General features: G+C 23.8%; 3 protein-coding genes across 3 annotated transcripts in view; 1 reads left to right on the top strand and 2 right to left on the bottom strand.

Moving 5' to 3' along the window:
- Nucleotides 1-10,868, bottom strand: part of LOC127285143 (uncharacterized) — a 31,414-nt gene extending 20,546 nt beyond the window's left edge. Inside the window, exons 1-2 of the mRNA XM_051310980.1 lie at nucleotides 10,633-10,868; nucleotides 10,134-10,364 (exon numbers count right to left, since the gene is read on the bottom strand). Of these exons, the coding sequence (XP_051166937.1) occupies nucleotides 10,134-10,364; nucleotides 10,633-10,845 (444 nt within the window). The 5' untranslated portion in view covers nucleotides 10,846-10,868. The remainder of the gene's footprint in view (nucleotides 1-10,133; nucleotides 10,365-10,632) is intronic.
- LOC127285150 (uncharacterized) lies at nucleotides 35-2,009 on the top strand. Its single transcript, XM_051310988.1, has 4 exons — nucleotides 35-160; nucleotides 260-512; nucleotides 1,302-1,556; nucleotides 1,740-2,009. Exons 2-4 carry the CDS (start codon nucleotides 333-335, stop codon nucleotides 1,926-1,928), a joined length of 624 nt encoding a protein of 207 aa, XP_051166945.1. The 5' UTR covers nucleotides 35-160; nucleotides 260-332; the 3' UTR covers nucleotides 1,929-2,009.
- A 1,215-nt stretch (nucleotides 10,869-12,083) lies between the features above and the next one.
- On the bottom strand, nucleotides 12,084-14,732 carry LOC127285138 (esterase E4-like). Its single transcript, XM_051310975.1, has 7 exons — nucleotides 14,426-14,732; nucleotides 14,110-14,272; nucleotides 13,651-13,996; nucleotides 13,106-13,468; nucleotides 12,840-13,003; nucleotides 12,432-12,745; nucleotides 12,084-12,362 (listed from the first exon to the last, which is right to left on the bottom strand). Exons 1-7 carry the CDS (start codon nucleotides 14,623-14,625, stop codon nucleotides 12,179-12,181), a joined length of 1,734 nt encoding a protein of 577 aa, XP_051166932.1. The 5' UTR covers nucleotides 14,626-14,732; the 3' UTR covers nucleotides 12,084-12,178.
- Between the last annotated feature and the right edge of the window lie 97 nt (nucleotides 14,733-14,829).

Genomic DNA, 14,829 nt, shown 5'->3' on the forward strand with positions numbered 1-14,829 from the left:
CAATTCTGCTGTAGATATTCATTTGTTTCGGGTTTTGGTTGTCAGTGTGTGAGCAGAAAAAATATGGATGTTTCGAAAATATCAACTGTTATCTAGAATACAAAATACTGAATGGAATTTTTAATTACCCTCATATTTCTCACTGTTTGACATATTCGAGGTATAAAATATTAAATACAATTATGTTTCTTTTTTCACACACACACACATATATATGTAAATTTAAACTCATATGCGTGAATATTTTGCTGTTTTGTAGGAATGAATTTTTTTTCACCCCTTGTGACAAGAAAAATAATAATAAACAATTTTTGCAAATTTATATTAAAAACATGGGTGACGAGTGTAATATTATAAGTCATAGAATTGAAGATTTAGAAAATTTTCCACTCAAAGAATTAATAAAGAACGAGAAAGAAATTCATGTGAAAAGACATGTTCGCGAATGCCCATCTGGTGAACCAGGTGATGAGGAACTTCAAATTCCAAATGATATCAAAGATTTCCCAGAGGTATATAAAAAAAAAAAAAACTTGTCGAACATTATTAAAATTGCTAAAATGAAATCAATATTCTTTTCATATATTGATGAAATAATTAATATCAAAATGAAAATATGAATAATTTTTAAAATAGAATAAATAATGAAAAAATTGAAAATTAATTAACGTTTTGAAAAAATTAATTTCCTTAATTAATAATGTAATTAATAATGTATCTTTTTTTCACATGAAACAAAATTACAGTAAACATTCTATTTTTCATTAAATTTTAAATTGTTTATTTATTAACTGATTTTATAGATTCGTATTAACTGTCAATATTTCAAAGTGTATTTGCATTAGCGAAACTGAAAATTTAATTACATTGAATTGCATTACTTATTATGTTGGAACAGAATTTTAGTGCTTTATATATATATATATATAATAATAATTATATGGTACGTTAATTAATTTAATTGTAAATTGTTCACGATTCTCAATATAAAGTCGAATAATTTTCACATCAGTTTAAAATAATAATAGAGATTTTAATGTTTCAATATCGTGAGAAAAGCATCATTAAATATTTATTTCTTGTCACATTTATCTCTTTCGGAGTAAAAAAAAAAGAATTAAAGTTATATTTTATAAAAATAGAAATTATTTTTTTCATTATCATTATTCATTGTTTTCATTTTAAATTATCATAAACAATTATAATAAAATAATTATAAATATATTTATAATTGTAATAATATATTTACTATTATAAATAAATAATATAATAAAAAAAATTTCAAATCAAAATTTGAAAAGGTAAACGAGGCACATTCTCAAGAAAACGAAGTTTGTTCTAACGAAAAATTGAAATCCAATTCTCTAACATTTACACCAGAATTTATCGTTGAACGAGAAGAAACAACAAAAGCTAAAGTTTGCTTTGAGAATGTTGATTTAAAATCTCAGGATGATCAACTAAAAGAAATAATTAATCCACAACGTCTTAAGAAACCCTTTAGTTTTTCGTTTAATCCCATATTTAAAAAAAATATTCCCAAAGTTCAAAACACGGTAATAATATATATTTTAATTCAATTAAAATAACAAATTTTGTTGATATTGATAAATTTTTTTCTTTCTTTTATTTAAAAATATTTTATAATAGTAATTTCTTATGAAATGAAGTAACTCTTTAAAAAAATTAATCAAAGAGCTTGTATTTGCTTTTTAAAGAAAAAAAAAATGAATTTATAGACTTCTGAAGATGCGGTGATATCAATTCCGACAAATGAGCCATCAATGAGAGAAGAAATGGTGGAAAATCAACCAATTCAATCTCAAAATTTCTCCATTAATTTTTTCATACGAAATAGAACTCAAATTGCTGTTATCATTGCCAGCTTTGTCATTTGTACTGTTCTTATTGTTTACGTTTACCTTTAGTTTTTTTTTTTTTTTTTTTGTTTTTCTTTTCATTGACTTATAAAACAAAATATCAAAATTATTAATAAAATATAATACATATTTTTAGATTATTTAATTAACAAATTTTGCAAAAAAAATATGGTTTTAGATGAAAATTTGGAAAAAAAGTATTTTTTTTTTTACAAGAGAAATCATTTAGAATTTGATTATAATAGTTTACCTTGAGCCAAGTTCAAGTTTTCTTTCATTTTTCCTTGTGGAAAGAAAAACGCAAGATGGCACACAAGAATTTTAAATTTAAAACTTCGCGGTGCTGTGAATCGTTTTTTTTTTTCTCAAAAGAAAAATTTAACTGGAAAACCAACGCAGTGTGTGTATGTGTGTGTGTGAAAACTGGGTCTCGGTCGTATATATTTTATATGCCTTGGGGATGAAAATTTCTCTCGCCATTACGAGAAAATGTAGTAAACTTTCGAAGCGCGAGAAATTCTAGTAATAATAGATATCCAAAAAAAAAAAAAAAAAAAAAAAAAAAAAAAAAAAAAAACGCGAATGGGACAAAGATATTTGAAAATTTACATGATGTATATAAAATTGCCAATGTAGGAAAAATTGTTACATTTTCCAAATATAAATCTGCTTTTCTCGCAAAATGATTTCGCGTTTAAAAATATTTAAAAATTTGTTTTTTTTATTTAAGGAAAAATAGAAAAATTAAACAAAAAATTTAAATATATTTCTTTCTATAAGAAGATAATGGAGTTTCAATTAAATTTTGATTTTTTTCAATCTACTACACCGTCCGACAAAATTCAACTTTTTTTTTACCAATAAAAAAATCCAACATTTTTGGAAATTAGGACCCAAAAAAAAAAAAATACCCGTGTCTGACCGTTTTCCTAGATCAAGTCATTTGTGGTTTTTAGGGATGAAAACAGCCCCTAAATAAAAAGTAACAAGATATCTTTTAAAAATGATTAATATTTTATAAAACTTGGTATCTGGGGGTTTTCGGGGTCGCTGATTATTAATCTGATGTCAGATTTTCAAAATTCAAAATGGCGGTCAAAATTTTAAAAAGTTATTAAATTTTTTTTAAACCTTGATATCTAGGGGTTTTTTGGGTCGCTGATGACGAATCTGATGTTAAATTTTCAAAATGGCGGATATAAAATAAAAAATTAATAACTTTTTAAAATTTTGATCGCCATTTTGAATTTTGAAAATCTGACATCAGATTAATAATCAGCGACCCGGAAAACCCCCAGATACCAAGTTTTATAAAATATTAATAATTTTTAAAAGATATCTTGTCACTTTTCATTTAGGGATTGTTTTCATCTCTAAAAACCACAAACGACTTGATCTAGGCAAAACGGCCAGATACGGGTATTTTTTTTTTGGGTCCTAGTTTCCGAAAATGTGAAATTTGTTTGTGGGTCAAAAATTGTGTTGGACAGTGCTATATATCTTAGGGCTGAAAATTAAAACTTTGTTTTCTGTAAAAAGAAGATGTTTGGAATTGTTTTCTTTATTTTTATTTTCTTTTACAAAAGTTGATAAATTTTTTTTCAGAAAAAAAATTTTATTAACATAAAGTACTTAATGGATATACCACAGTAGTTTTCAGAAGTATAGAGATTTAAGATCTTATGATAATATAGGTTGTAAAATTCCTTGAGTGTAGTTTCTGTAGTCTCTGTGCACTTCATCTGATAAAAACAAACTTTTAAAGGTGCGAGATTTATGAGAAACCTCAATGGTATATTCCAGTTCTTCTATATACTCTTATAAATCTGAGTGTATCACAAGTTTTTATTAACAAATTTGCATTAATACTCGATATAGATTTGTTTTTTTGAGTCTGTGTTTTTTTTATAAATATTTCTTCAATATAGTTTGTTGCTTAACTTTCATTAATTTTCCCAAAGTTTGTATTTTCCCTCGAAGAATAAATTTAATTAGAATTGAAAAATACTCCCAATTTCTTTTTTTTTTTATTTTCTTCAAAATAAAATTTCTTTTCTATTTTAACGAAATTGAACCTTTGTAAATAAATGAAAAGAACAAATTGTCAGAAAAGCAAAGTTCCTTTGATTAACTGACAATGTGTTTAATTAGAAATGAATTCATGGGATACTTAGGAGTGAACTTTTAACTCAAATTGACTTTGTGAAAAGTTTTAAAGTTTTTGAATTTGTCGTTACCTCTGCGAACTTTATTGTATTCTTAGAAATATTTTTTGTTTTATTATTTGAATTTTCAATTTATTTCTATAATTTAGGAAATAGAAAATATTACCATTAAAAATTATTTTAAAATTTATTTATTTTTACTATATTTTATTATTATTTAATTAATTTTAACTTCGCAATAAAAAATTGTGTTTTTGTTTCGTTACAATTTAATTAGAAATAAATATCATATATTTACCATTCGTATTTTTATTTTTTCATTAAAGCATTAAAAAAGAAGTAAAAAAAATAAACCAATTTATCTATAAAAGTTATTTAAAATGGTATTAAAACTTTTTTTATTGCATATAGTTTTATAATTAACTTTTGATTGCAATTTGATAATTTTTTTTTTTCTTTCAAAAATGTGTATATTTTTTTTTCACCTATTAAAAGTTGAATTAATTTATTTTTTCAAATTAAATTTTTACACTCTATGATAAATTTGTTTACTTCTTTGGACAAAATTGAGAATTTTTTCGCAGAAATAACATCGCGAGAGAGAGAGAGAGAGTTTTAAATCGTTTCTGCTGTTCAGGAAATGATGTTTTCAATCATTGCAAAAATAAAATAAAACACTTTTCGTGTCGAACAAACTGAATAAAAATTTCTCTAGTTTGAAAAGTATTTATGCGTTGATAATAAAATTTAATTTTTTTTTTTTGAAAATGAAAAAATTTAAAAACGAAATTAAAATTTATGTTTCGCGTGCGGAGGAGGAAATAATGAAACGAAATTAAATTTTGATATTACTCAATAAAAGAATGAAAGATTCCCAAAAGCGATTTACGTCAATTTTATAAATGCTATAGACAACTAGACATTATTCCCTTTTATATATATATATATATATATATATATATATACCAAACTCTGGTTATCTGCATGATTTATAGACACTGAAAACCTCTTCTTTCCGGCAAGTTAGCGAGAGATGACTATGAAGTTTTTGGATAGATGCCAGCAAATCGATTGGCATCAACGTATCACGTCAATCTTTTGGCATTATATCAATTTGTTGGTGTATAATCGTGGAAAAAAATCTTTAGCTAAATTTCCATTTAACCGAATATTTTCATTTTATAAGAACTGTATTTAACTGAAATTTTTTATTTCATTTTTTTTTATTTATTTATTATAAATTCTTTTATTTTTAACAAATATTTAACTGACTCAAAAATTATTTGATTTCTATTAAATATTTATTTGATAATAAAGTAATTGATTATTTGAATGAAATAAATTTTTTTTCAGTTTATTATAAATAAAATTTGTTAAAGGGAAATTAAATGAAAATTTTGGTATACTTTAACTCTCTCCAAACAATCATAAATATACTCTCTAAATCTGAATTAGTAAAAATGTTTACTAATTTGAATTAGTGACTCACTTTTTGCTTCTCAATTAGTAAAATTCTACTAATTATTAGTAACTTTTACTAACAATTAGTAAAATTTTACTAATTCAGAAGCAAAAAGTGAGTCACTAATTCAAATTAGTAAACATTTTTACTAATTCCGATTTAGAAAGTAATCTATATAATTTTTTTTCTTTACTTTCACTAGAAAATTTTTTTTTTTTTTATCAAATCTGAAATAATATCACAATTTAGATGTTTTACTCGAAAAAAATTTATATTTTGTCAATATATAAAAAAATAATTTCGTATGTAAATGAATTTATCGGGGAAAAATTTGTGTATATAGAAAGTGATAATCTCGTGACTAGAGTGCATTAAAGTGCAAGAACCTCGTATCCACAGACACATAGAGTGCATTTCGTGGCAAGTTTCAAGAGTTTTAGACTCGCCAGTTGAATCAGGGTCAAGGTTATTTATATATACATTGAGATGCTCATATCTTTCATATATATATGTAATTTCCATTCTGGACCGGAAGTGCATGCGCGTCGTGATTGTGAACACAAAAAAAAAGTTGCGGCGAAAAAAATTTTGACATTTATATATAATTATTTTGTCCTAAATGTGAAGTTTATATTTAATGCTACCACGAAAACCCTTTTTTTTAAAAACCCTCTTCTTCTTTATCATTATCGTTTTTTTGAGGAAAAATTTGAAGATGACCTTTCAAACAAATTAAACCTCAACGATCGATAATTTCATACACGTGTCTATATATATGAGATACATCTCTGATATGTCAAAAAAAAAAAAAAAAATATTCCAAAGGCCAGAACATGGAACTACGAAGTTGATATTTATTTATATTTCATATATTGCAAATTTGATTGTTAAAGAGAAAAAATAGAATTGAAGGTGAATATAATTCAAGAAAATTTCTATTGTTCTTGACTTTTTTCCTTATTTATATATAGAAAAAGGAAATACAAAAAAAGCCGCTTATATTTATAAATATTTCCTAAAAGTCATTTATTTTCAATAAGTTTATATAGAATTAGTAAATAAAATATAATTGAATCTTAAAATTTTCAACTATCTTTTTTTTACTTTTATAACCCCTTTGAAAGAAAGGAAAAAAAGTACAGTATTAGCATTGTTTTATCATGTTACAAAAACATTAAGTTTTTCACAGTGCTAGGGTTTTGAAGATATTTTCCAGAAAGTAGAAAATAAAAAGTCGAAACGAGAAAAGTCTTGAGTCATGTATCACTGTTCACGTGAACGTGTGCTATATATATATATATATACTTTTTTCTTCCGGAAGAGACGCCCTGACCTTGTTCAATGGGCAACGTTAAGGTGGGTCGGACTTACTTTCCTGGTTATAGGGATGAGAGAAAATACATATAGGAAGACGAAGGTTGTATGGATGTGAAAAACGAGGCCACCCACGTGTACCATTCGAAAACGTGAATATTATATAAGCTTTACTTTCAGGTGTTCGCATCTCACACTTTCAAGGAAATTACTATTTTATTTTTATTGTCCTTCATCGAGAAATTTGTTTCATTTCAAAATATTTCAATTATTTTCTCATTTAAAGAAAAATTTTTCAGACAGTGTGTAAATTAAAGTTACATTCCCGAGGCGAAATTTAAGCCCTAATTTACAAGGAGTAAAGTAGAGTTAAACAGACCCTCTTTAGCTTCCTCAACTAGTCGCAAATTTCCCTTTCTTCCACGTTTGGATTTAAAGTAGGGTCTAAAAATTGATTAAAATATTGAAAATTTTGAAATTGCTCTAATTCTATTAATTTTTTGAAAACGCTTCAAAATATGTTAATTCCAGTTTTTAAAGGGTAATTAAAGAAATATTGTGTGAAGAAAAAATTCATTTTGCTTTAATCAAAATAATTAAAAGAGTTTTTTTTTTTGCATTTTTTTGTACTTTTTTAATCGAACTAGACCCTCTTTAGCTTCCTCAACCAGTCGCAAATTTACCTTTCTTCCACGTTTGGATTCAAAGGAGGGCCTACGGGAGTCTACAAGATTGTAAAGAGGGCCTATTTAGGTTCTAAGGGAAGCTAAAGAGGATTCAAATTTCGCCTCGGGTTTGTTTTTACTAACAATAACTAATTTTTATTTTCACAGTGCGTTACCTTTTTTGTCAAAAATGTTGATAGATTTATTCTTTTGATATTTAGAAAAATATCTTATAATTTTATGATATATTTTTTGTTTGAATTTGAAATAATAGAAACTTTTTAGAGGGAATTATATTTTTATGGATATAAATATACAGGGACAAATTGAAGTTACATGGGGGGTGGAAACAGTTTCTCCTTTCTCTTTAGTAAAGCTTTGTGTCTTCTTTAACAGCATCCATACACTTCCGTTTCGAGTATGGAACTCGGACTTGGCTATACCTATTTTGCATAATTAACTCATTTATCTTCTAGACACCCTGCGATACAAGTTCTCTTATGCTCCTCAGTTACTGAATTTCTATGGTAATCACATACCTACACTATACCCAATTCAAAATTTAGGTCATTCTCTTCAATTCCAGTTGTTACAACTGCAATACCGTACATATTACATCTGGTTCATTATAAATCTCTTGGTTTTTATTTATTTTTTTTAAATTTATATAATTATTTTATTATTCTAAACTTACACAGAAAATTAAAAAAAATAATGACGCTGAAGTTACCAACGTTGATTCGACGAATCGACGAACGAATTTTTTGTTTTCAGATTAGTTTAAAGGCCAAGAACCAATTTTTTTTAATTGAAACTTCTTTATTTTGGTCCCGAATACATCTTTAAATACTAAAAATCTTCAATTAAGGCGGGGAAATATTCAATCTTAGGAAAAAGAAAATTCTTTTCGTCAATTCAACGTTGGTAACTTCAGTGTCATAAAAAATAAGCGTTGCAGCTTATTTTAATGCCTTTTAATTTTCTGTGTATTTAATAAGATTGTAATATAGAAAAATTATTATCAGAATAATTTTGCACGCAAGGGGAATCGAACCCAGGATCCTTGGGACGTGAGCCGTGTACTTTGATCGCAAAGTCACAGATTCTATAATTAATAAGAAATATTTTCATTGAAATCACAGAAAATTAAATGGCATTAAAATAAGCTGCAACGTTTATTATTTTAATCCAATTTTGCTTATTTTAATCCATTTTGGTATTAAAATAAGCAAAATTAGATTAAAATAATAAGCGTTTCAACTTATTTTAATATCTTATAATTTTCTGTGATATTATTGAAAAATAAAAAGCAAAATTAATTATTATTTTCATTTGTCAATTTTATATTTAATTATTAATTTTTTGTATTTTCTGTTTGTGCATTTTTAAATTTTGTCTGTTAAAAAATTTTATTATATTAATAATAATTTTTTTGCTTTTGTTTCAGGTGAGTTCGAAATATATTTTATATCCAAAAAGTTGCGGTCTCAATAACAATTTGTAAGTTACTTTTAATTATATATTTTTAGGTTTTAACCTTACAAAGAATTTTCAATTAAGACATTAATTTTATCAAGCCCAAGTATAAAATCTCTAAATCTGAATTAGTATAAAAGTTTACTAATTTGAATTAGTGACTCATTTTTTGCTTCTTAATTTGTTAAATTTTACTAAAATTATTTGTAACTTTTACTAACAATTAGTAAAAATTTAACTAATTCTAAAGCAAAAAGTGAGTCACTAATTTAAATTAGTAAATTGAAATTTTTTCCTGATAATTTATACTAATTTATTATAAATCATTTTTAATTAATTAATTATACAAATATTTATACTTAATTTATTTTAAATATTTATAATTTATTTATTATAAATCATTTATAATTTATTTGTTTATTATAAATCATTTATAATTTATTCATTTATAACATAAATTATTTATAATTTATTTATTTTATTATAAATATTTATAAAACAAATAATATTATCCCATTAAAACTTAAACGCTTGACTCTCTTCTTGGTCTGACTAAAAACTGATTTGTACTACTGAGAATCTCACTATGACGAGAAGTAAAATACTGTAGCCATATTCTTATTGTTAATTACTATATAGAAAATAATTCTTATAAAATGTGAATGCTTGTTAATAATTATAGAAAATAATTTTGATGAAATTTTCTCGATTGTTAAAAATTTATAGTGTCTTTTTTAAATTGAGTTTTATATTTCATTCCCGGAGGAAATGTGAAATAATTCATTAGCTACTTTACGAATCAGCATCTCAATTAATCTTCGATAATACATTGAAGTTTCTCTCACTGTTTTAGCCGCGAATCTAATAGGGATTAAATTGAATATAATTGAATTTGAACAATTCGAGTTTTTTTTTTTTTTTTTTTTTTTTGAGGAAGAATTATTGTATAAATAAATATTATTTATTTATAATTAATTAATTATAATTAATTAAATAAAAAATAATGTTAATTTTTTTTTATTATTAAAATTACTTGAATATTATTAGCATTAGAATGTATATAATTTTAGGTGTGCATAAATTATATAGTATATATATATATATATATATATATATATTTTGTGAATAATAATTAATCCCCCTCGTAATGTTAAAATTAAGTTTAACTCACTTTCTTCCAAAGTTTCGGTCGATTGTCAAGTTCTTGAAGTTGTTCGGTATTCAACGCAACTGATGTTGAAGCCAATCCTCCTGCATCCATCACTGGATTAACTTTGCACAATTTTGATTGTTCCACTCTTTTTCTCAAATTCTCGAGTGCCTGTGCTTCCTCACGTTTTCGAGATGGAGGCCAATTTGGCCCGGAAATTTGAATAAAACTTATACTCGCACATGGATCTTCCTGCAAAATATGCATATAAAAATTGCATTCAATTTCTATTTTTTTCATTAGATATAAATTAAACTAATTAACATTATTAAAATATTAACTCAATTAGTAATAATTATTAATATTATAACTATTTATAATATAGTGAATAATAATAATAATAATAATAATAATAATAACTAAAACATTTATTAATTATATAAATAAATAAATGTTTTCTTAAATTAGGAATAAAAATATAATAATAGTATAATAATAAAAAGATGATGTAATGAGAGACCTTTTGATTGGTGTTTGAGGAACTTTGTTCTGCTTGAAATGCAGCTTGATTGAGCAATCGTCGACTGGCACTCGTTCGATTTCGATTAATTATTTCCTTTTGAATGGCATATTCAATAAAATAACTTTCAATTTCTTCATCGCGTTGAGATGCCGGTAGGAGCTCCGCTGTTTCATCGACGTCCGTCGCGACATTCATCTCGCGAAGCTCCATCGCAGCGGACTGAATTTAGAATCAGAGAGAGAGTAAAACGCTCAGCAACTTACACGCAACCCCCACCGTTTCCAAAACACCCCCTTTTCGTTTTTCACAATAACGACTGTTCGCCACCTCTTCCATTTTCCAAACTCCCTCTCTCTCTCTCTTAATCTTGTTTGCTTTTTTTTGTCGCCTGAGAAATTGACTTTTACTCTTTTTTTTCTTTTTTTTTTTTTATATAAAATGAAAATAAATTTTTTAAAGAATAGTGAAAATTTTATTGAATAACAGTAAATAAATGGTAAATTAAAAGAAAAAAATTTATTTGATTCAAATAATAATTTCAAATAAATATTTACTTGAATCAAATAATTTTTATTTGAAACATAATAATTTCAAATAAAAATTTAATTGAATCAAATAAATTTTATTTGAAACAATATAATTTCTGTATTTGAAATAAATTGACTCAAATAATAATTATTTAATACAAATAAATAATTAACCGATTATTATTTGAATTAAATTTTTTTTTTCAGTGTTAGTAGATTTTTTTTTTAAATTAAATTAAAAGATTTTGCTTTAAATTCTATAAATAAAGTTGTGTATTGTACTTTTAAATGAAATGGAATTTTTCTGTAACATGAAAGTGCACTTTCTTATATTATATAGACTTTTTTTCAACTTCAACACTATAACCTTTGATAAAAATTAAATCATTTCTTGAAAGGAAAAAAAGCCGTGGATAGTATTTTTGTTGTTGTTATTTGTTTTTTAAATTCGAATCAATTTAATTTCTTTCATTATAAAATTTAATAAAAAAAATGGTAATTTTGTAAAAATATTAATATTTTATATAATATTTTTATAATATTACTAAAATTTAATTAATTAATATTTAGAATAATTAAAAAAACGTTTTATACATATAGTAAGTTTTTATAATAATATAATAAAGAGAATTTTATTATAAAATTAAAAAAAGTTTATAATAAAATTTAAAAAATTATTATGTACAATATAATTAATTTTTAACTTGAGGAAAATTTTATTTTAACATTTGTGTAATGAAATTGTTTTAAATTTCAAATTATTTCCATTGCATGCAACGGGAAATACCAATTTGTACGACTTTAAAAATAAATTTATTATATTTCTTATATATATATATATATATATATATATATGTATAAAACGTTTTTCCTTCATGTTTTATTATTTCCTATTTAAAAGTTTATTTTAATTCTTTTATTCTAATAAATATTTATAAAATTCATAAATAATTAATTAATTATAATTCATTTATTATTATAATTATTTGTTATTATTTATTAATTATTTTATCAACCTAAAAGCAATCTTGTTTTTTCATTGGTGATAGATTATTTTTCCAAAAATCCATACGCTCTTTTAAAAAATTTCTTTTAAGTGTCACAGACGGTTCAGTGGCTTTGCCAATTTGCAAATAACTTTTATTTTTCACGTACGATACCCATAAATTGGATGGTTTTAAATTCTTCGATTTTGGTTTTCTGAAAAAAAAAATTTATTTTTACAATTCCGACTCTTGGAAATTTTTTTTTTTTTGATTATTTTTGTACCCATTTATAGCGAAACTAGTCCATAGATCCACCATTGTATCAATCATTGTTTCATCATTTTTACTATAATTTAAATTTGGTAAATAAAAACTTGATGGTGTTGCAGGAAATAAATAAGTTAGCTCATCTGTGTGACAAACGCCAATATTTAAATTGTTCTTTAATACATTTGAAGTGAAACTAAATGTTCCTCGATATTCAAAAGAATAAATATAAAATGGACTTTTAATATTATTCTCTAGAATTTCGAGTAAATTCGATTGTGGATAGAAGAAAAATGCATCGCTTATAAATTTAGTGATTCCTGAAATAAACTAGAAAAAAAAAGAGAAAAATTATTGAAAAATATTAACTTTCCCCAATAATAATTTTTAATAATAATAAATTTTTTTATATTAACACACTTACATCTTGCTTGGAACACAAAAATGTGCCATTAAAATAAAAATTTTTTATAAGAATTTTACATCTTTGAACATTTTTACATCCAAAATAATATTTTGATAAAAATTCGAAAAATTCATTTATTATTATTCTGATATAAAAATACCAATACATTTTTGAGTAAAGAACTGTAAATTAAAAATTTATATAATAAAAAAAAATTATTAAAGAAACAAATAAATATTACATATGAATATTATAATAATAATAATGATAAAATAATAACTTACATTGAGAAGCAATTAGACCTTCATCTTTCACTGTTCCGGAAATGAAGGGATAATCTTTAATTTTTCCATTTTCAATTAAATTTCGAGGAGTATCTGTAAGAAATGCTCCTTCTATTTTTGTTTCTTCTGTTGGTGTCCATGTTATTAAAGCATATCTAGCAAAATTTTCATAATTATGACTATCGTATAATAAATTGTCAATTTCTTTAAATCTTAAACATTTCACTATTTCAATGGTGGATGTTGTTGGACAAAACATTGTCATACCCAATGTTTTAATACATGTTTTTTTTAAATTTCTCGCTTGAAATCCCCATGGTAGTAGAGCATTTCCACTTTGCATAATGTACTGATGAAAAAGTCCTGGAAAAAAAAAATTTAATTTTTATCCTATAATTTCCATGAAATCAAATTTTTTAATTTTAAAATTTTTATTTTTAACAAAATTTCGCTATTATATATGAAAATTTGGTATGTTAAATTAATTCTTTTTTTATTATTTAGAAAATTTTATTCTTTTTAATGAAAATTAATTTTTAATTTACCATTTGATGTTTCTGATAATGCATGAAGATGAACACTAACAGCACCAGCACTTTCGCCAAAAATTGTCACTCTTTTAGAATCACCACCAAAATTATGAATATTTTTTTGTATCCATTTTAATGCAAGTTGTTGATCTTTTAAACCATAATTTCCCGATGATGCTGAATCGTCAGATTTTAAAAAACCCAATATTCCCAATCGATAATTCATACAAACATAAACAATATCCTTGTCTAATAAATAATTACCACTAAATGTTATGGTACTACAATTTCCGTTTATAAAATCACCACCATGAATCCATGCCATGACGGGAAGTAATTTTCCATTATTTGAATAATTCACCTATAGATGGAATTTTCACTATAATTTTTTTTTATTTATTTATTTAAAAAAACTATTTATTTACAAAAAAATTGAAAAAAATATTTTTATTTTTAATAATTTTTTTTTTTTACCATTGAATTAAATTCTAGTAAAGGTGTATAAACATTTAAAAATAAACAATCTTCTTTGCCAACATATTTTTTTGAATAATCCGTAAATTGTGGACATTGACTTCCATCTGTGGTGGCATTTCGAATCCCTTCCCACGGTTTAGCTGGTAAAGGATTTCGAAATCTATTTTGATAAAATATCGATTCAATATTTTTTTACATTTTCTCAAAAAAAGAATATTTTTTACACAATTAATTACTATTATTATATTTTTATTCTCAATTTAAGAAAACATTTATTTATTTATATAATTAATAAATGTTTAATTAATATTACCTCAATTCTCCAATGGGAGGTTGTGCATAAGGAATTCCTAAAAAATTAGAAATTTTTCTTCCCCTTCTTGTAATTTGAACACTTCCTTTTAAAAATCCCTCAGATATTTTAACTAATTGATCATCAGCAATTAACCACGAAATACACAATAAAAAATGAAAAAGAAACAATAATATTTTTATCAGTTTCATATAAAACATATTTAATTTCTTTTACAATTTTTTCTCCATTCGAGAAGCAAAAAAAATATTTAATAAAAATTCAACTTTTAAATTGATATCAAATATGTATTCTAAACAAAAATAAATAAAAACTAGATATTTTTTAAATAATATCGTTTACATAATTATAGATATTTAGTATTTAATTAAAAATGGCATTTGTAAAAAAATTTCTTGATGTTA

Source organism: Leptopilina boulardi, unplaced genomic scaffold, assembly GCF_019393585.1.
Source record: "Leptopilina boulardi isolate dan_hultmark-lab unplaced genomic scaffold, ZJU_Lbou_2.1 LbouV2_330, whole genome shotgun sequence".
Lineage (NCBI taxonomy): Eukaryota > Metazoa > Arthropoda > Insecta > Hymenoptera > Figitidae > Leptopilina > Leptopilina boulardi.